General features: G+C 37.6%; 1 protein-coding gene across 4 annotated transcripts in view; it reads right to left on the bottom strand.

The window, feature by feature from the left end:
- HORMAD2 (HORMA domain containing 2) overlaps positions 1-22,963 on the bottom strand; it is a 92,440-nt gene extending 69,477 nt beyond the window's left edge. For 2 of the 4 annotated variants that reach the window (XM_032883382.1, XM_032883384.1), the window contains exons 1-6: positions 22,831-22,930; positions 14,366-14,453; positions 7,651-7,792; positions 5,279-5,342; positions 4,648-4,684; positions 451-471 (exon numbers count right to left, since the gene is read on the bottom strand). In XM_032883382.1, the coding sequence (XP_032739273.1) occupies positions 451-471; positions 4,648-4,684; positions 5,279-5,342; positions 7,651-7,792; positions 14,366-14,416 (315 nt within the window). In that variant the 5' untranslated portion in view covers positions 14,417-14,453; positions 22,831-22,930. The other 2 variants (XM_032883383.1, XM_032883385.1) reach the window with 2 other exon arrangements.
- Between the last annotated feature and the right edge of the window lie 238 nt (positions 22,964-23,201).

The raw sequence follows: 23,201 nt of genomic DNA, 5'->3' as shown, positions 1-23,201 counted from the left end.
GTGAAGCAGGTAGTATATATACTATATACTTTCCCATGTACTGTAATAGACCTAAGAAATATATAATTTGTTATCTTTCATTGAAACTTCTGGTAGATTCTAGGGCCGCCTGGGTGGCTCAGTCATTAAGCATCTGCCTTCAGCTCAAGTTGTGGTCCCAGGGTCTGGGGATGGAGCCCTGCATTGGGCTCCCTGCTTAGTGGGGAGCCTGCTTCTCCCTCTCCCATTCCCCCTGCTTGTGTTCCCTCTCTTGCTGTGTCTCTCTGTCTTTGTCAAATAAATAAATAAAATCTTTTTTAAAAACTTCTGGTAGATTCTATTTTTTTTAATTCTAAAATGTCATAGGACAGATAAATTCAGGGAGAAGTGGGGATAGTACTGTTTTATTGTTTTACTTGCCAAAAAACAATATAGTAGAGACATGGATTTGGTCTTTAAGTGTGTACTTACTGTAAGTACTGCCATGTGTAGCTTCAAGAGAAAAGAAAACTACTGTCATTATATACTTGTACCGATATTATTATTATTTTCAATAAAGGCTAATTAAAATATGATTTCAGAGAGGTTCCTAAGATTTGGGTAGAAGACCTAAAAAAGGGATATTAATTCACTCATTCATTCAAGTAAGTATAAATTTCCATACATAGGGTTCTGCTGGAGAGGAGGGATGCAAAAAAAAAAAAAAAAGATAACTATCTATATTCTCTAAAAGTTATATTTTAGTTTGGGAGGCAAAAGATATACAAAATAACTCATTTTTACTAAATATTAAATATGCCACAGTATCTCAAAAAATATTTTTTGAAACTAATCTATTAAAGTAAAAATTTTTAAAGTCTGATAGGTCTATAAAACCCTTGCCCTACCTACATACATATTACTATAAACAGATTCCCTCTGCTTGAAAGAGTAAGACAATACATAGAGATATAATCTAGCCTCTGATAAAAATTTAAAAACTGGAATACAAATTGGAAAATTTCTGGACCAGGGGTGCCTGAATGGCTCAGTTGTTAGAGTATGTGACTCTTAATCTCAGGGTCGTGAGTTCAAGCCCCCATGTTGGTTATGGAGCCTAGTTTAAAAAAAAAAATTTTTTTTAAAGAAAATTTCCCAACCATAATTTCATATTAAATTATTCACCTATTAAAAAAAATTATTCACCTATTTCACCCAAAGGACTAAAACTTTAGTGACACATTGTGGCTATTTTGGTTACTGCATACAATATAATTTTGAGACTAATACTGAAACTCTATATTAATTATTTGATTAATAGTTCATTCATTCACTCATTCAAAAATAGACATGGCCCCTGATCTCAGGGAACATGCAGACCAACAGGAAAGAAAACATTAAACAAAAAAGCAAACAGATAGGGACATCATTATAACTGTATTAATTGCTATGACAAAGCAGCACAGGGTGCTTGAGAACATTAAACAAAAGGACAACCTAGGCTGAGGTGGGGGCAGTATATGCCAGGGAAGACCCCTCTAAGAAAGTAAATATTTAGGCTGAGACCTGAAGGATAAATTGGATTTAGCCAGGTAAATGTATGGGTAGGGAAGAGAATTTTGCAGGCAAAAGCAACAATACATACAAAGCGAAAAGGCACTTGGCATGTTCTAGAATCCTTGTGTGGCTTGAATATGGTTAGCAATGGTGAGAGTGATGACTTTTGGAAAGGCAGGTGAAGACTAGATCATACAGGCTCTCTGTGACGGACTCTCAACTTTATTTTAAGAGCTGTGCAAGATTTTCAGGCAAGAGATTGGAATAATTAGACTCAGATTTCTAAAAGAATGTAGTATGAATAGCGAGTTGGAATGGCAGGGGATTGAAAATGGGAATAGGGAGACAGATTAGGAGGTTAGGTACAATATAGTCTCTTCTTTATAATAATTATCTAAAAATATATACATACTTACTTTAAAGAATTTGAACATAGTATCAACTACAAAGAAAACGGCAAAATCACCCAAAATTTCACAACCAGAAATAATCATCTTCAACAGAAGACTATCTTTCAAGCTCTTGATACTCAAACTTGACTCAACTCAAACTATTTTTAACACATTAATTATTTCCTAGTAGGAAATTTAAGATACTAACAACTGAAAAACAAATGTAAATAACATTAACAGCCTAAGTCATCCATCTAATTTATTGTCTTTTAATCTCCCCAAACAGTAAATTTAATTGATTCAGTCATACAGGTAGTCATTTAAGTAAAATTAATCCATCAAACTAGCTAGATAATCTTTTCTCATCACACTGTTCTTTTAGTACAGGTAACATTGTAGTTATTTAAGAAGTGATGCTCTTAGATTGTGACCTCCTTGAGTGGAGGAATCACATCTTTCTCTCATTCTTATCTCATCTACTATTTAGGTAAATGTATGGCACAGATTAAATAGATAAGAAAGGAAGGGAGAAAGGGAGGGAATTAAGGAAGGACAGAAGGAGGGAAAGAACAAGAGAAGATAGAAAGAGAGGAAGGAAGGAAGGTGAGATAGAGGGAAGGGAGAAGAAGGAAGGAGGGAGGGAGGGAGAAAAAAGAGTTAACACTTACATAGCACTTATTAGGCACCAGGCATTGTTCTAAATATTTTAGATCAGTGGTTCTCAAAGTATGGTCCCTAGACCAACAGTCTCAACATCACCTGAAATTTATCTGAAATGCAAATTCTCACATCAAAAATTCTGGGGTGGAGCCAAACAACGTTTTAACAAGTTCTCCAGGTGATTCCAGTGCAAGCATACATTTGAAAACCAGTGCTTTAGGTTAGTTCATTATCTCAAACAACCCTAAGAAGTTCTGTTATTATCCCCATTTTGTATGTAAAGAAACTAAGGTACATGCCCAAGATCACACAGGTGTTAAGTGCAGAACTAGTATTCCCTTTAGACTGATTCCAAAACTTGTGCTCTTAACTATATTGCACTGCCTCTCAATGATGGATGTTCAAGAAATGTTGCCCAAGGAATGGATGAAGGAGAATGAATGAGTAGTGTTCAGCATGCTGGTGATGACTGTCTCCATTTAAACCTATCCAAGTACCAAGGGCCTTCAAAGTTCAAAAGCCATTTTCTCCCAAAGATTTCCCTCATGCTCCTCACTAGATACAACCTCTCCTTTTCGATATTTCTATTGCACACAAGCAGTATCTTTCCTTTAGTATGCATTAATTTCTAATGAGGATTATGGATACTTACACTCATGATAGAATTATTGTCAAAATTCCTATTTCTACACAAAAATATCAAGCTGATGCGAAAAAAGTCAATATTTATAGCCCAATAGGGCACAGGTACAGGCCAATCAGAAAGACTGCCAACTTAGCCTTGGCACTGGGTTCCTGGAAGCTCCCCCTGGGCCAGACGTTAACCGTTTAGTTACTAGATATGGATAGGTCTGGAGAGATCCCAAAAGAGACAATGGTGAAGTGAGGGGGAGAAATGAGGGTCACTCAGGGTCTCAGTAAAACAGCTATTTACCACCTGATACAGAGTATTTCAACAACAGGCACAGCTGGGCCAGTGTATAATAGCTGATCATCACCCAAGCATATGAAGTATCATTTCTCTTCTGCCATGGTCTAGATCTTTGTGTGCACAATCCCATATCTGTTTTAATTTTATATCCCTTAGTCCCCTGGGTCAATGTTGAATAAATCATAAAAAATAACTGTTCATTGAAAAAGGAAATGAATGAGTTCAACTAAATAATCCAATATAAGCTTTATTCATCTCAAAATTACTTAAGGGAATGAGAATTGAGAAGGAGTTAAAAGAAGATATAGATGGGGAAAGGAGGGGAAGCAGTGGTAGAAGGTTCATTTATATACATCTTGTCTCTTCAACGAGAACTAGAGCCTCTAATTTTTATACCCTTCATAGCAGTCTTGGGCAGCAAGAAAGATCTGATACACTTAAAATTCAACCTACATTTTTAAAAATTCAAGGTACAGGGGCGCCTGGGTGGCTCAGTGGGTTAAGCCTCTGCCTTCAGCTCAGGTCATGATCTTGGGGTCTTAGGATCAAGGCCCATGTTGGGCTCTCTGCTCAGCGGGGAGACTGCTTCCCCCCCCCACCCACTCTGCTTGCCTCTCTGCCTACTTATGATCTCTTGTCTGTCAAATAAATAAATAAAATATTTTAAAAAAATTTTTAAAGAAATAAAAATTCAAGGTACAATACTAGCTATTTGAGGGGACAGGTTATATAAAGGCACAAAACACAGTTAACAAAATAACTATCATAGAATAAAAACTAATTATTCAAGTCTGTTTTTTCCTTTCATATCTGTGAATTGAATCACAACTATTTTGAACATGTTAAATGTGCTAAATGAGAGATTCTTGTCTCCCCTGTCCCACATCCTTTGGATCTCTTCCAGTGACTTCAGAGGAAATTCTGTGGTCAAAAGATATGAGTATGTAAAAGGGAAAAATGAAGGTTTCCTTTCTAATTGATGAAAACAAGACATCAACAGGACAACAAAGACATAAAAAGAAACTTTCATAAATGCAAATGTAGGCACTAGTGCATTGTTAATACACAACAACAAAATAAAAACTAAATTTTTTTTAAGGTATAAAAGATAAGTCTTTAATACTGGTGTAAAAGTAAAAACATTCTTACGTATCTCTTTTCCAAAGCATCAAAACAACCTTGGATCCTGTCAAGAAATAAATGTTTGATATCAATTTGGACAAGATGCAAAAGCCAAAAAAATTCCAAGAATAGAACTGATTTATAATTTTTGCTTTTAAGTACATTAAATTGGTAGTCATTTTACCTTTCCCACTTGAACTTTTTTTAAAACTCCCAATGCCATTTAATATATTGTAGATCTTTATAAGTAACAGGCAAGCAATTTAAGGTAGAGAACCACATCTTATTTTTCTTTTTGCCTCCCATAATGTTTAAGATACTGCCATGCATATGATGAGTAATCAAATTTTGATTGATATTTTTCTCTTTAAAAATTTTTTGTTATTGAAGTTGACATACAGTATAATATTTGCTTCAGGAATACAATATTTTTCTTTCTTTATACAAGTCCATTTTTTTTCAAAAACAAAACTAAATCAGTATCTTAAAATTATATTGAATAGTTGTACATTTCTAGGAAACTGTGAAAAAAAAAGAAGGAAAAAAAGAAAGGAAGGAAGGGTTTTAAGGAAAAATCTTACCAAATAAAATCTTATGGGTAATTTCAACCATGATAAAAATAATGTTGTTCAACTTTTGTGGACTATCAATTACTTACCATTTGATAATGTGCAGTGACCCAGGACATTTTTTATCTTCTCGAAGGATTTTTAAACTGAGGTCTACAAAAACAAAGAAATACAGTCTATTTTCCTCTACTAAAAGATAACTATACTAAAATCGTCCATGCCAGAAAAGGGTATTTCCTTTAACTATTTTATTTATATAACTTAGTTTTATAGCTTATAAAAACATTTTGAATCTCTAAATATCTACTTTCAAAATAAGTCCTATGTTGAAAACTAGCTTCGTTCCAATTCTGTTTATAGTCTAGTAGTCGCCCCTTCTACAATGCAGCACAATTTGTGTCACTTCTTCGCTTCTGTTGAATTCCAAGTAATCATAAGGGACTATGAGACCATCTCCAATTTAAAACATGTACCTCAATCTCAAGTCAGTTCTCTCATATTTGTCTCCCCTAAATGAAAATAAAGATGAAAAATTTTCCCATGGGATTATTCTCCAACATTAATTTCCATCTGAAATTCAACTACTTTACTATAGGTAGAGAAGAATAGGAAAATCGTATTAAAAGTTTTGGCTTAAATCAGTCCAAAATCAATCCCTGATTCATTTATGACTTTGCATGTCACTTCACCTTTTCATACTGTTTTCCTAAAATTGGTGCTCCCTCTATCTCTATTGAGGTACATGAAAATTACTCCATGTTGGTATAATATTTAGAGATTACCAGAAGAGAATAATATAGGAGTACTGAACATTTTTATGATGTATGTTACTTTAAGAACTGAGAGGGAGACATACAACTTCTACTAAAACTACCACAAAAAAATAAAGCTCTAAATAATAATATTATTTCAACTCTGTTGAAAGGAGGGAAGGAACGCAGGAAGGAAGGAGGGAAGGAAGAAGGAAAGAGCAAGGGAGCCTAAAATGGAGTCACTTGCCACCAACGAGGAGGAGCAAACCAAAACGTAATTGCAGGAATGTAACCTTTAACCAGTCAGTCTGGAATTTCCTGATGAATACTTGTGAAGTAATCTGCATGGTAGACCCCTACCCTTCCCTCTCCAAGGAAGGTGACCTTGCCTGAAATAAACCTTTCTTTTCTCTCACTAGTGACTTCCTTGTCCTGCCCTATTTCTGCCTATAACAGTCTAACAATTTGTACTGCTCCTCAGAGCTCCTTTCTATTTGCTAGATTGGATACTACACTTTTTGTTTATCACTGAATAGAACCAATTAGATCCTCAAATGTACTCGGTTGAATTTTGTTTTTTAACATCCATCTCCCATGCCTAGGGTAGTGATTGGCACACAATAAGCCCTTAATTAATTACCCCAAACATGTCTTTTTCCAGTTTTTCCCAATTCTGTTCCAAACAAGGAGAAATGCAACCAGATTCACTATTACAGATTTATATTCTATAGACCAAAAGAAGACATGACACAAATGAAATTGTCATGATTGCAAATGTCATGCTCTTGGGCACATGCACACATGCACTTCATTGAAGCTAGCTAGTAGAGAGGACGAAATGTTAAGAAAATACAATTGGAATGAGGCCAAGGTATATCATTAAATACAATACAGATGTGACGAATTTAAAGTAAAGTTAGATCTTGAAAAGTGAGATCTTACTAGGAAACTTATAGCCCTCTACATTTATTATCCCAAATGACAGTTCCCATTTTAGTGACAAAACAGCAAGATTTTCTGAATTGTTATCACAATCCAGCTTTTTAAGCTAATAATACGATTCTAAAAAATTGAAGAGTCCTAGGTACATTTTTATCTTTCAATCCAAGACAAGGAAAGGAGCCAGAAACTGCTTGTAATATAAGGAAATGAGATCATCAGTTTAAGATGTAGAAATAAAAGGGAGTAAAGTAGAAGACCTGGCAATTGAGAAAAGAAAAGTGCTGATTAGAATAGCAATTTTCTATCAATGCTAATCAACAAATGGGTTTGGCATGAATATGCTGTTCTTCCAGCATATTTATATGTGTTAACAGAAAGAAGAGTTTTTCACCTGGCTCCATCAAATTGCCTCAATGCCAAAGTAAACCTCAAAGAACAAACTCAGTTGAGGCACAAAATAGCACAGATCTATAGCACCCAAATAGTTTTTGATCCAGCTGTTGCTTTTATAGGTATGGTTTAAAATTACTGGGCTTGTCTATACAGATTTTTCTTCTCAGTCTGTCATTTGGTATCTAGCCAGGAACTAATGATTCCTATAAGTAAAACCACTAAACATACTGAATTAAAATGGAAAATGAATTAGCAAATTGATCTTGATGAACATTCCCATGAACTGGAATTAGCACACTGTGAGAACTGAAAGGTTTACTCCTGCCAAGTAGAGGAAAAGGCTACAACAGGCAAGGTAACTAGTTAAACTTTACCATCCAAATGGCGTTCCCCGTAGGAGCTCTCCGGAAACAGGCCTCTTAGATATGTTATACATGAGATAGAAGTAGCAAAAAGTTTCTTCACCATTATCAATGACTCATGCTCATTAGTGATTTGGGATGGAAAAACGGTTTCCTGGAGGGAAAAAGATGAAAAAGATTAGTTATTCTTTAATATATTCAGCCATCATGCCATTACCACAGATAATGATGGGAAGATTTTTCAAGACTTCAAATCTGATACCTTTATAGGTAATCAAAAGGAAACAGGGCTTTGAAAATGGCATTCAATTTGATCTCCACAGACAAGACAGAGCAGAAAGGCAGGGAGAGTTACCCAAATAATTCAAGACTAGTATAATTTATTTCACAATGATCCACGGTTTGAAGCAAAATTGGAGCTTTACTAAGATTACATAATCTCCTTCTCTTTCACACATTCCTCAGAATGCAATGCAATCTGCCTTTTGTAACCTGCATTTTATACTATTCTCTCCAAAGTCATCAAGTATATCCTATCATTGACCTCTCCTGTCCTTTGTACTAACTTCTCTGCAGTGTTTGACACTTTTGCCCACACTTTCCCTCTTCTCTTTCAGCTGCCATAACACTGTTTTCTTTTTATTTTTCACCCATCCCTCCAAATCTATCTCAATCTCTTTTATTTTTTCCAGTTCTTCTGACATTTAAACATTTAAATTCTGTCTTCGGTCCTTTTCTCTTTGCATAGTTCTCACTTCTTGGGTAATCTCATCTAGTCTCACTGCTTCGGCTATAGCCTATACAGGCTGTTCTGAGCCCCACTTCTGTGTTTCTGTTCTGTGAACCCCTACACCTAGACCATTTTGTAGACCCCTCAAACTCAGTTAATCTCTATCATCTTGATCCCAAATTTCATTGTCAGAGTAAAGAATCAGCCTCCATGCCAATCATTCAGGCTAGAAAAAGAGTTGTCTTTGGTTTCCCTTTTTATTTCATACCCCATTTCTTTTTTTTTTTAATTTTTATTTATTTATTTGACAGACAGAGATCACAAGTAGGCAGAGAGACAGGCAGAGAGAGAGAGGGAAGCAGGCTCCCTGCCGAGCAAAGAGCCTGATTTGGGGCTCGATCCCAGAACTCCGGGATCATGACCCGAGCCGAAGGCAGAGGCTTTAACCCACTGAGCCACCCAGGCGCTCCTCATACCCCATTTCTAATCACTAAACCCTATAATTCTCTGTAAAGAAGTTCTCAAATGTATTTTCTCCTTTCCCTTCTCACTCTCACTGCCTTGACTCAGGGCATACTCACTTTCCCCCTTTATTACTGCGGTAGACCCTGATCTTCCTGCCAACAGTTCCTTTCATTCACTTGGTCCTTCATAGTGCCATCGTTATTAACTTTAAATAACACAAAATTATTGGGGCGCCTGGATGGCTCAGTGGGTTAGGCCTCTGCCTTCAGCTTGGGTCACAGTCCCAGGGTCCTGGGATCGAGCCCCGCATCGGGCTCTCTGCTCAGCAGGGAGCCTGCTTCCTCCTCTCTCTCTGCCTGCTTCTCTGCCTACTTGTGATCTCTGTCTGTCAAATAAATAAATAAAATCTTTAAAAAAAAAAAGAATACAAAATTATTATGACATGACTAGTATTCATGTAGGATAGAGTTCAAGTACCTTAGTGTGGCACTAAGAACTATCAAAGACTTATCCTTGCCTAACTCTCCTGCCTCATCTGCCACCCCAGCGCTCTGCCCCTATTCCCTATCACCTCCTGTGTACCTTACCCTAGTTGTATGTAACTACTATTCATTTACTATTCTACCACCATGTATCTCCATACTTTTGTGCTTTGCTTAAGCTGGAGTTCAACAGAATATTAAGGTTCTATAAAATGTCAGCCTCTCACAAAATGTATCAATATTAACAGTAGTTTCTTCTAAATTTTATATGTGTGTGTATGATATATTGAAAAATATATACAGTTATTCTTTTTTTTTTTAAAAGATTTTATTTATTTATTTGACAGACAGAGAGATCACAAGTAGGCAGAGAGGCAGGCAGAAAGAGAGGGGGAAGTAGGCTCCCGGCTGAGCAGAGAGCCCGATGCTGGGCTTGATCCCAGTACCCTGGGATCATGACCTGAGCCAAAGGCAGAGGCTTAATCCACTGAGCCACCCACCCATATACAGTTATTCTTAAATGACTGGATAGTCTGCCCTAAGAAATGGTGTGCTATATTAGGAATGTCGTAAGACAGCGACAGATGCGTGAATTTTACTTCAGTGTATAAGAATTATCTAGGGGCACTGGGGTGGCAGGGACAGGTGAGTGCCAACTCTTGGTTTTGGCTCAGGTTGTGGTCTCAGGGTTGTGGAATCAAGCCCCACATCGGGCTCCCCAAGAATCCCCTTGGGATTCTTTCTCCTTCTCCCTCTGCCCCTCATCACCCTGCTCTCTCTCTAAAATGAATTTAAAAATCTTTAAAAAATATTGTCTACCAAATAAAACAGAGTATTTGTTGATAGTTTGTTTTGTATCTCAAGTTATCATTTCAACTTGTTTGTCGTATCTAGTATTGACTACATACATGTATAAAAATTAAAAATTTGATCATTTTTGTCACAATTAATTAGTCTGAGACTGCTTTTCGCTCTCTTATTTAATCCAAGCACAAAATATGTCTCATGAACTCCAGCTGGTATTGTGTCAATACATTTTCATTTTAAAGTATTTTCCAAATATCAACGAATTAGATTATATTAAACTTAAGAACTTTTGTTCAAAAAGGCAACTTGTATGGGAGAAGATATTCTCAATACATACATCTGCAAAGGACTCATATCTAGGATATATGAAGAACTCCTAAAATTCACTAAGAAAAAGACAACCAAAAAGTAAAATAGGGACAAAAGACTTGAACAGACACTTCACAAAACAGGATATCCAAATGGCCAATAAATAGTGCTCAAATGGAACACCAGTGTGGCTCAGCTGATTAAGCATCTGACTCCTGATTTCAGCTCAGGTCCTGAGCTCAGGGTTGTGAGATTGAGCCCCATTTTGGGCTCTGTGCTGGGTATAGAGCCTGCTTGGGATTCTCTCTCTCCCTCTCTCAATCCCTCCCCTGACCTAAAAAAAAGTAGTGTTCAAACGTCACTGGGACGTGCACATTAAAACCACAATGAAATAATACTATGCACTTAACACAGAGGCTAAAATTTTTAAAAATCAGAAAATACCAAATGTTGATAAAGATGTGAATCAGTCAAACTTTTAAACACTGGTTATAGGAGCATAATAAGTGAACACAACCTCTTTGGATAATTTGCTCAGTGGTATCCATTAAAGTTAAATACACATGTATTCCATGACCCTTATTTCACTTGTAGGTATACACCTGACAGATACTGTCTCACCAAAAGAACATTCATAACACTATTATTCATAATGGACCCAAAATGGAAATTACTAATGCCCATCAACAAAAGAATGGATAAACAAATTGTAACATATTCCCACAACGGAATACTATAGAGAAATGAGAATGAATGATCTATAATTATACTTAACAATACTGATGATTTTCATACATAAAAGAGACCAGATACAAGTGACTACTATTGACTTCATTTATATAAGATATGAAAGTAGATGAAACTACTATTTCTATACTGTCAGAAGTCAGGATGGTTAAGTCTCTGATTATCTTAAATTCAAGCTCTTTTTATTATATTAAAAAGTTTCAGCTGTTGAAGTTTTAATAATTCTGTTACTTAGAGGCAGGTACTACCCAAAAATATGCCTTTGATGAAGAGGAGCTCCCAAAAGTTTTTCTTTCTTTTTTTTAAATGTATTTAAGTAGTCTCCATACCCAGTGTTGGGCTTGAACTCATTACCCCAAGACCAAGAGTCACATGTTCTTCTAGCTGAGACAGTCATGTACCCCCAAAAAACTTTTTTGTTTTTTAAGATTCATTTATTTGGGGGGGTACACAGAGAGAATTTCAAGCAGACCCAACACAGGGCTCAATCTCACAATCCTGAGATCATGACCTGAGCTGAAACTGAGTCAGATGCTTAACCAACTAAACCCCCCAGGCACCCCCCAAAAAAGCCTTCTATACTCCAAAGACATTCTAGTCTTTGCTAGATTTTGCTCTATAAGCTTTGTTCTTCTTTGGTACACCATATAGTGGCAATGAATGATCAAACTATATTATATTCAGGTATTAAAAATATATAATAAAATTATTACTCTTATTGCAGTATGGAAGGAACTTTGGAGACAAATCAGTATGGATCTTAAAAGCCAGGTTAAGGAATTTATGCTTTATTCTGCAATCAGTAGAAAGTCAGTGGATTTGATCAGGAGAGTGAGTAAAATAATTATTTTAGTAATTAATATTAAGCTATATAGAAGTAGGAAAAATTGAAGCTGAAGGACATTAGGTGTGTATGTGGTGTGCATATGTGTATGTTTGTACATTTAAATTTTTTACAGAAAATTGTTTTTGTATTCACAGATCCTGAGAAATTACGGTTCCTTTGAGTAATTGAGTAATAGCTGGCATGGCATGCATATATAGTAACTTACTGAATACTTGCCAAAACTTAGAGGCAATACTTGAGTAATAACCATTTGTAGAATTAAATAACCTGAAAGTATAAAGACACTTATTTTTAATATAGGATCTAAAAAGCCATTTGTAGTAATGAAGATCAATAGTTGAAAAAGCCCTCTAGAGTTCTATTATTTCTCTATACTCCAGAGATTTTTTTTCTTAGCTCAATGATCTAATGCTTTAAGGGTCATCATCAATGTTTTTATAAATGTCTAATACATGAGGGGCACCTGGGTGGCTCACTGGGTTAAAGCCTCTGCCTTCGGCTCAGGTCATGATCCCGGGGTCCTGGGATCAAGCCCCGCATCGGGCTCTCTGCTCAGCGGGAAGCCTGCTTCCCACCACCCCCTCTGCCTGCCTCTCTGCCTACTTGTAATCTCTGTCTGTCAAATAGATAAAATCTTTTTAAAAAATGTCTAATACATGAAAATACTATGACTTGATAATAGAAAACACTATTATAAATTATTTTAACAAGTTAGTGAGCTAATGACATAAGTGATGTTTGACTGCTTAGCTGTCCAGTTACACCACCTAAGACAAGTTAATTTTACTTCTCTGCACTTCAGTTTCCTCCTTAATGTGAGGTTTAATTGAAATAATAATATAAAGCCCGTGGCACAGTGCCCAGTACAGGGTAAGTGATGAATAAATGTTAGCTTCTATAATTGCTATTCTTGTTTTAAATATTAAATAGCAAAATCATACAGTCACTTAAAATTTCCTGGGAAAAGTAGTTCGTTCATACAACCCAAACTACAAAGATCTGTTTACATCAAAAACTCAATTTGTTAATTTACAGTGAGAAAAATAACTGCCAAACTGATTGCAATTCATATACCCAGCTCAGCATCTCCCCCTAGGAAGGAAGCCACTTAGGAAACCAAACGAGATCAGGAATCCAGTGAGTATACTGAATTTGAGCCAGAAAGATGACTGCTTTCTCTCTGCCCTAATTCTCCTTCAACCTTAATCTTGTCCCTTTTTTGGTACAGCTTAATATTCCTAAAACAATTGTTTTATTCACTTTACTGATCAAACCCACTGACTATCTACTGATTGAAGAATAAAGCATAAATGCCTTAGCTTGGCTTTTAAGATCCATATTAATTTGTACCCAAAGTTCCCATTCAACTTTATTTCCTAATTCTGTCCAACACGACGTCTCTCAACTCCAATAAGGATGGATTCTTCATTATTTACTAAAATATGCCATGTTCATTTTTCATTTTGAGCCAAGGCACATTGGTAGGTTTTCCTCATAGAATTCTCTTCTCTCTCCTCTACTCAAATCCTTTACATTATTCAAAGTCCACCTTCAGTCACATTTCCTTGAGTAATTCACAAACCATTTTAGTTTATACAAAATCTCTAAATTCCTATTATTTGTATTGCTTTACTCTTTTTCACATATATGTAAATACATATACTGCTTTGTAAATTGGCTTAACTCCTCTAAATCATAATCCCCTGTCAGATTCTAAACTTCTAGAAGATAAAGATTTTTTTTTCTCTCAGAGAATAACACCATCTTATATATAGAGAAACACACACACACACACACACACACACACACATATATGTAAATACATATATTATATAATATTGAGCTCTCAATTTATAAATGCATGATTCATTAATGAATGTCTGGGGTAAGTTAAATCTGCCCTTGTGAACCCAGAAAGGTTCCTTGGCTTTGGCATGTTACCCCAAGGTCCCAGCCTCCAAGTTCCTCTCTGTATTCTCTCCTCAGTTCTTATAATTATATCATAGTACCTATCAGAAATTTCCTAACTGCTTCAGAGTAAATGTCTAACAAAAAAAAAAAAATCTTTAAACATCTTTTTTGTTTCTGACTTCTTTCACTCTAGAAAATCTAAATATATAAACATGAAATAAGCACCCAGTTACTTTGTAGAAATGTATCCTAATTTCTTGAACATTCTCAGCCCATTACATAGTTAAAATGTAGACATACTCTGACAAAACATTATGTGCCAATTAACTGATAAAACTGCTGTTTTAAAAAAACACCAAAGATTAAAGTCATGATTCTGAACTAACTTACGAAATAGCCATTGATTTTCTTTTAATTCTTAGTAATTACCTTAGATGCTTTGTGAATTTTGATTGAGTGAGAGAGCTGAGCAGTGGCCATTGTAATAATGTATCAGGATTCTTTTGACAGGTCAAACCTGTGGGGGGCGAAAAGAAAAATTAGAGACTTTGCCTAACGTAATGCTTTTTGTGAATTTTCCAAAGAAGACCTACATATAATTAGCATTTTACTGTATTCTTTGAAAAATTCGTTTAATGAACATTTTTATCACTACTACCCATTTTCTATGAATTTAGCATAAGGGCTCTGGATTAGTTTTTTCAACCACCCAGTGAGAATTTAGGTTGATTTGCCTGTTCCCACATACATTTGGAGAAGAAAACATAAATTGTAAATCACCTACAGATTTAACAATGTACTTTACTCATCATTGTTATTCTCTTAGAGTCCAACTGTGCTCTGTATGTAGCAGAGGCTCAAAAACATTTCTTGAATTAACTTTATGGGTTGTTGGTTTTCAAAGGTAACTCAAATGTTAAGATTTTCACTTCACACCATTAGGGTGGCTATTCCCCAAAAATGGAAAATAATAATGTTGGTGAGGATGTAGAGAAATTGGAACCCTTCTGCGCTGGTGGGAATCATACAGCTGGCTTAAAAAACAGTATGGCAGTTCCTCAGAAAGTTAAACAGAATTACCATATTAATCAGCAATTCCACTTCTAGGTATAAATCAAAAAAACTGAAATCAGGGATTCAAACAGATACTTGTACACCAATGTTCACAGCAGTATTATTTAAAATATCTAATAGGTGGGGGTTCCTGGGTGGCTCGGTGGGTTAAGGCCTCTGCCTTCGGCTCGGGTCATGATCCCAGGGTCCTGGGATAGAGCCCCGCATCGGGCTCTCTGCTCAGCGGGTAGCCTGCTTCCTCCTCTCTTGGCCTGCCTTTCTGCCTACTTGTGATCTCTGTCTGTCAAATAAATAAATAAAAATCTTAAAAAATAAAATAAAATAAAATATCTAATAGGTGGAAACAACCCAAATGTCCATCAACAGTTAAATGGTTTTTTTTAAATGTGGTATGTACAATGATATATACAAGCCTTAAAAAGGAACAACATTCTGATGCATGCTATAACATGGATAAAACTTGAAAACATTATGCTAAATGAAATAAGCCAGACACAAAAGGACAAATACTGCATGATTTCACTTATATGAGGTAGAAGTACCTAAAGTAGTCAACTTCATAGAGACAGAAAGAATAGAGGTTACAAAGAGCTGGAGGGTGGAAGGAATTGGATGTTTAAAAGGCACGGAGTTTCTGTTCAGGATGACAAAAATTTTCTAGGAATGGATAGTGGTGATGGTTGCATAACACCATGAATGCACTCAGTACCACTGAATCGTATACTTGAGAATGGGTGAGGTAGTGAATTTTAAGTGCATTTTAACACAATAAAAATATTAATGTTAAAAATACATCTAATTTTGGGGCACCTGGCTGGCGCAGTTGGTAGAGCATGTGATTCTTGATCTTGGGGTCATGGGTTCAAGCCCCACGTTAGGGGTAGAGTTTAGTAAAAAAAATAATTAAATAGGGGCACCTGGGTGGCTCAGTTGTTAAGTGTCTGGCTTCAGCTCAGGTCATGATTCCAGGGTCCTGGGATGGAGCACCGCATCAAGCTCCCTGCATTGCAGGAAGTCTGCTTCTCCCCCTGCCATTCCCCCTGCTTGTGTTCCCTCTCTCACTGTGACTCTCTCCATCAAATAAATAAAATCTTAAACAAAAATAAAGATAAAATAAACAAACAGAACGAAGTTCTATTTTAAGTTATAAAAAAATCCATCCAGTTCACTTTTATTGCTTCACTACCATTAAAAAAAGAAGCAGCAAATTTCCCTTTTTCTTTTCAAAGACCTTAATTTAATTTATGCTGTGGCTTCTTTTCAAGGTTTTATGTAGTTCTGACCAATATATTTGTAAAATAACCCATCTAAAGTAATTCCATTCTGGATCTCGCAGAATAGCCTGTGACCTTTTTGGTGTATAGATTAATGCAAGATTCTGGATGATTTTGCAAATAAAAGAAGGCAGAATTATTTGAGAACGCTGCCACAAGATGGTGATAGAGATTATAAACAAGTACTACTTAATTTCTCTCAATTTCTTCAGAGCAACACTAGGGGACACTCTTTTACAATATCTTACAGGACACTGAAAACCACTTATTAGTCCTCCAGTCCTTAAAGATTCCAAGGTATCTTTTGTTGACTTCAGAATATGACCTTCATTTCTATGTATAACCTTCAAATCTAACTCAACACAGAAACTGTTTCTCTTGCAACTTCAAGTAATAAAATGAGCAAAATAAGTAACTACAAGAGTTTAAGCTCTAGTTCTGGTCCATTAAACCATATAAATGCCTCCTATTGGGGTAGTTATTAGCCTTAGAAACAATAAATAATAATAAGAATTTTTAAATAGATTTCTACATTGGTTTTTTTTTTTAAGTAGTCTCCATGCCCAGTGTGGAGCTCAATGCAGGGCTTGAACTTACAACCCTGAGATCAAGACCTGAGCTGAGATAACAAGTCAGACTCTTAACCAACTGAGCCACTTAGGGGCCCCACTACACTGATTTTTTTTTTTTAATTTCTCTAAGGGGGTATCTGGCTGGCTCAGTCATGCAGTTCTTGATCTTGGGGTTTTGAGTTCAAGCCCCACATTGGGTATATTGATTACTCAAATAAATAAACTTAAACATTTTTTTCTCTGGTCATAAAACATTCTGGTGGCATTTTTAAAGAATCAAGCCCTGGGGTGTCTGGGTGGTAAAGTTGGTTGAGTGTCTCCCTTCTGCTCAAGTCATGATCCCAGGATCCTGGGATCGAGCCCTCAGCCAGGGCCAGGCTCTCTGCTCAGCAGGGAGTCTGCTTCTCACTTTCCCTCTGTGCTCTTCCCTCTCTGTCAAATAAATAAAATCTTTAAAAAAGAGAGAGAGAATCAAGCCCTGAAAAAAGCATCATTCAATTAGAACATAATGCATTATTACATCTATACTGGAATGTACAGATAACCCAGATTAAACTGATACTATCATTGAAAACTCCAAGGCAATCAGGGCACTTGCTTTTTTTGTTGTTGTTGTTATTTTTTGTTTTAAAGATTTTATTTATTTATTTGACACAGAGAGAGAGATCACAAGTAGGCAGAGAGGAGGCAGAGAGAGAGGGGAAAGCAGGCTCCCTGCTGAGCAGAGAGCCTGATGGGGAGCTCAATCCCAGGATCCTGAGTCAGTCCCAGGACCCTGAGACCATGACCTGAGCCGAAGGCAGAGGCTTAACCCTCTAAGCCACCCAGGTCCCCCACGGCACTTGCTTTTGAGAAAGGATTCAAAGCTAGTCACTATTAGCATTTGGTAAATACCTAAGAAATTAATATTCATAAAATGAGTAAAGTTAAGGTTTATATACATATATGTGTGTATGAAGAGAGAAATAACCAGTAGTATAATATAGTAGAAAGAGGCTTTGGGGTTAAGGAACGTAGGCTCATATTCTGCTCAACTACCGAGTAGCTCTGTGACTTAGTTAAGTCACCCAATCATTCTGGACCTCAGTTTCCTTTTTGTAAGATAGAGACAATAAATCCAACTTCTCAGGGCTCTTACAGTGTTTATGGGGGCATGTATTCATCTGGAGAGCATACATAGCCTAATGGTTAAGTACACACACTCTTCCGGAGCCACTCTGCCTACAGCCAAATTTCAGTCTGCAATTAACTTGCCATTTCATCTTGGGCAAATTGTGTGCCCCAGTGTCCCCATCTGTAAAATAAGGACAGTCCTAGTACCTGCTTCATAGGGTTGTTGTGAGGACTTACTTAGTCATAGACTTATGGGGCACTTGGAACACTGTCTGACAAATATTTTCATTATAAGTAACAAAGCATATTTATTTTTTAAAATCTTACATTAGTATTCGAACTCCTAGTTTTCTACCAGCCTTCTAGTTGTTCCTTCTCATTCTCTACTTCACACTTTTTCCCCTGCACATTTTTGAGTGTTTGGTGTTCAGGGCTCTGTACTAGGAGCTCCTTTTTTTTTTTTTTTTCCCTTCTTCTTCCTACTTCTAAACAAGCCCTCCCTGGATGAACAAATACATTTTCATTGTTTCAATTACTATATCCATTCTAATGATTCTTTTTTTTTTTTTTCATTCTAATGATTCTTAAATGTCAGAAGCCCAGGTCTTTCTGGGGAGTTAGAGATCTGTACCTCTACGAGACAGTTCCACTTTGATGTTCCCAATACATCTAAATGTCAATTCTTTTCTCCCAAAACCTATTCCTGTTCCCTAGCTCAATGTTTCCTGCAAATAACATCATCAAATACCTAATTTCTCAAGCCTAAAAACTATGACTCAACCCTGACCCTCCCTCACTTACACATCTAGTCTTCTTAATATTTATCAAGTGTGTCCATTCCTCACTTTACACAAGTTGTTATCTCTGCTTTAGATGAGATTAGCCTCATCTTTTGCTACCAGTCTGCTAGTCACTGATTCTGCCCTTCTCCAGTCTGTCCTTTGTATTGCAGCCAGAGTTTTCTTTTTATTTTTTTTATTTTTAATTTTTTTAAAAGATTTTATTTATTTATTTGACAGGCAGAGACCACAAGTAGGCAGACAGGCAGGCAGAGAGAGAGGAAGGGAAGCAGGCTCCCTGCTGAGCAGAGAGGCCGATGCGGGGCTCGATCCCAGGACCCTGGGATCATGACCTGAGCCGAAGGCAGAGGCTTAACCCACTGAGCCACCCAGGCGCCCCCAGAGTTTTCTTTTTAAATTGTAAACTTGATTATGTAACTCTGTAGCCTGAAATTCTTCAATGGCTCCCCACTGCCCTCAGGATAAAATTCAAACTCCTTAAGGTGGCTTCAAGATCTGGCTCATCATGCCTCCCTAGGTACATCTCTAACCATTTTCCCTTACACTTTTATGCATCAGTTATTCTTATCAACATTCGTTACCCTAAACCATATTCTCTCCAGCTTTCAGGTTTTTGCAATTATCCTTCTGCCTGAAACCTTCTCCTCCATTTTCAATTCCTACTTATCTCCTAGATATGGAGTAAAGTGTTCTCAAGGAACTATTTCCTTACTCGCCACCACCACCAAGTTGGGTTATGTGCCCATTGTAACATATACACTATCATGGTTGCATTTATACATCCATCCCACCCTGCCTGTGAGCTAACATGAGGGTAAAGTTGTGTCTGTCTAGCTCATTCTTTATTTTTTATGTTTTTTTTTTAAGGTACAATTTAGTGAGTTTTAGTATATTCATAGTTTTGCAACCATCACTACTAATTCCACAAGATTTTTCTTATCCTGAAAAGAAGCCCCACGCCCATTACCAATCACTTCCCACTCCCCCTCCCCTGGCCCCTTGCAACCACTGATCTACATTTCATCTCTCTGGATTTGCCTATTTTGAACATTTCATATAAATGGAATCATGTAATACATGACCTTTTATGTCTGGTTCAGCCCATTCTTGAATCCTCAGCACCATCACAGTATTGGAACAAAATAGACGCTCAATAAATATTTGCTGGATCAATAGAGAGTTAATACAAGAACAAGGAAGTATTAAGTATCTAGAAAAGAATTACAAATTATTAGAGATAGAAGGAGCTTTAAATGTCATCTAATACAAACATCTAATTTTCTAGATGAGGAAATCAAGGTCCAGAGAAGTCAACTGACTTACTCAGGGTCAAACACTTAGTGGTAGAACTGAGAATAAAATTCAAGAAACTTTGACTCACAAATTAGGGGTTTTCTACAACGACTCCCTAAAATGAAATTCCATTTTTGTTTCATTCCATTTAAAATTATGCACTACCAGTGTCTTCCTAGTTGCAGAGCTTGCTTGCTTGCTTATTTCTAAACACAGTAGTGTCTTTTTCTGTTGTTCTAGAATGAGCTTGCTTTAGAAAAGCAAAACATATCTAAATAATTTTTTTAAATAACCAGGCTCTTTTCAACCTCTAATTATTCTGCTGCTACTGTTGTTTTCTCTTTGAGCAGGTGTTTTGTGGAAGTTTTCTATTCAAGTACAAACTCTTGTTTAGTTTTGAAAGCTCACAAGCTGACAGCCCCAGGAGGTATGACACTACAGATCATGTACTCTCAGAGAATAACTCTGATGTTTTTTTATCACCTTTTTCTAACTCATTATCTAAAAGCTTAGGAGAGATTTCATATTTATGGATTTTAAGAGCAGAACTCTAACTTTCAACTGCCTTTCACTTATATATATTTGTTTGTGTATTTGACCCACAAACATCTGAAACTTCACAGGGCATCAATAATCATTCACTTTAATGCTTGATATGTCCACTCGGTGACAAGAATTATGATTTGGAGAAGGAGGTAAGATTTCTGTGCTTTCTCAGATAAAGACTCATGCTAGGTTTACCTCTTGACCTACATCTCAACTGCCCTATTTAAAATGGTGATACAGGGGCACCTGGGTGGCTCAGAGGGTTAAGCCTCTGCCTTCGGCTCGGGTCATGATCTCAGGGTCCTGGGATCGAGCCCCGCATCAGGCTCTCTGCTCAGCAGGGAGCCTGCTTCTCCCTCTCTCTCTCTCTGCCTGCCTCTCTGCCTACTTGTGATCTATCTCTGTCAAATAAATAAATAAAATATTTAAAAAAAATAAAATGGTGATACAATTGCTTACTATTTTACCCTTGTACGTGTGAATCCAAGATTCAGATAAAGATTAACCAGCTATTGTTCAGCATATTAAAGCCTAAGCCATTCCCTGCCCCCTGCCTTTGGCCATTCTGAGTGAAGCAAAAACCAGTTTTATTATGTTTGCGCAAAGACAGTAATAGTTGATTTTCTAATGCTCCCCACACATCTTCCCCAATCTTCCAACACCACTTTTTTAACAAGAAAATCCCCCTTCTATCAAATGAACAATATCTAATTGCTGGATTCTAAAATGCAACTAGGTGACCTTTCTTGCCTGATACGAAGGACAGCTTTACACAAAGAAAGTACATTTTGACATAAATGGGCTCAGCGTCATAGACTTGGAAGGGAGAGAAGAAATATATAATCCAATCCCTTCATTTTAGAGAAAAGGAAAGTCAATTTAGTGGAGGAAGGATAGTCTTTTCAACAAATGGTACTGGAGAACAGGACATCCATAGGCCAAAACAAAACACTCAAAACCCAAAACAAACTCTCAACCTAATTCTCACACTATATGCAAATATTAATTCAAAATGGGTCATGGATTTAAATGTAAAATATAAAACTATAAAGAAGAGGAAAGTGAAGTCCAACAAAAGAAATTGGTTTGTCAGAGGTCACCCAGTTACTCAGAGGTTTCACAGAGTTTGCTTCTGTTATTATTCGCCATTTTAACAAATCCCATTTGGCTCTAATTCCCCTTTTCCACACTCACTCAGAGAAAATGGTTTCCACTATATTAACTGGATATGTGTTCATGCTCTTTTGGTTTTTTAATATCTTCTTCGGGCTACTTCAATTATTCATTCATTCAACATTTACTGGGTGACTACAATGTGCCAGGCACCATGTAGGATTGCAAAGATGTAAAATACTGCTCACATCTCAAGAGACTGATGATCCAGTGGGGGAGAAATTAGACTCAGCCTAATTAAATAAAAAACTCCTGTAGGGGCAAGAACCGTGCTTTATCTCCGTTTTCACCAGCCAAGGGCACCGTGTACTGCACACCCCGTCCCATGCGCTGCACATTTGAACACAAGTTGGTGATTGGCTGATCTTGCATTTCGAGACATTTTCTCCCTCTGTACTGTTTGGGGAACTAAAGTCCACGGAGATTAAACGGCACATCCTGGAAAAGGTAGCAAAGGAGCCGAGGTCATTCCGTGGGGACCTATCCCCAGCTCTGTCACCTCTTGGGTCTGCGCCAGGCATTGATTTGGCAGAACAAATCCATGGCTGGAGAAAACCTGACCTAGCCAAGATCACCCCAAAGCTCCACTCCCGACCTCCAGCAATAAACAGACATCATCGGCCTCACCCACTGCTTGGCCGCTAATTACCGCTGTTGCTTCCTCACCAAGACTCACTCCTTTCCACCCAAATCTGAATACAACAGCTACCTTGATAGCGGGAATGCGGTGTCCCCACTACTATTCTCTCTGCTCTTCCCCCCATCTCCGCTCCCCACCCCCGTTACATGTGAAATTTTTCAAAGTCGAGCGCTGAGGGCGGGAATTGAAGGAGGGGGTGGGGTGCTATCTAGAAGCTTCCCTTTGTCTTTTTCCTCAGCCCCCACCTTCCCGTTTCTCCTCAGAGTACTTCGGGCTTCAGCGAAATACTTTCACATCAAACTTAAAAGCCGCAAGGAAAAGGAAAGAAAAAAATTTAACCTAAGCCTAGACACTGACGACGCTCAAGAGCCCTCTTTCTCCGGAGCCCTAGCGTCTGGACAGCCCTCACCTCAGCGCGTCGACGCCACTCAGAAGGGTGGCTACCCAACGGCCTTTTCCAGCCCAAACCCTCTCGGGCTCATGAATAGTCAACGAGGTCTTTTTTGGGCGGGATGAGACGCTTACTCATGAATAATTCATGATCTCTCCGCTGCCTGCCTCCTGGGCGGTCCGCCCCGTTTGGCTTCATGAATATGCAAAACGGGGCGAGCGGCCGCTAACGGACCCCTCATGGGCCCGGCCCCCTCAGCGTCAGCGTCCTCGGAGCCCGGCCTCCTTCGCCCCGGTTTCCCGGCCGCATGCCTTCGGGTCGCCGGCGCAGCGTCTCTGCTGCCGCCTTTCTCGCCCTTCCGAGGGCTGGCCCCGCGCTCCCGGGCCTAA

This window comes from Lontra canadensis, unplaced genomic scaffold (assembly GCF_010015895.1).
Source record: "Lontra canadensis isolate GAN:19392208 unplaced genomic scaffold, GSC_riverotter_1.0 scaffold87, whole genome shotgun sequence".
In the NCBI taxonomy this organism is placed as follows: Eukaryota; Metazoa; Chordata; class Mammalia; order Carnivora; family Mustelidae; genus Lontra; species Lontra canadensis.
The sequence above is the reverse complement of the archived record's forward strand: the minus strand, read 5'-3'. Positions and strand labels throughout refer to the sequence as shown.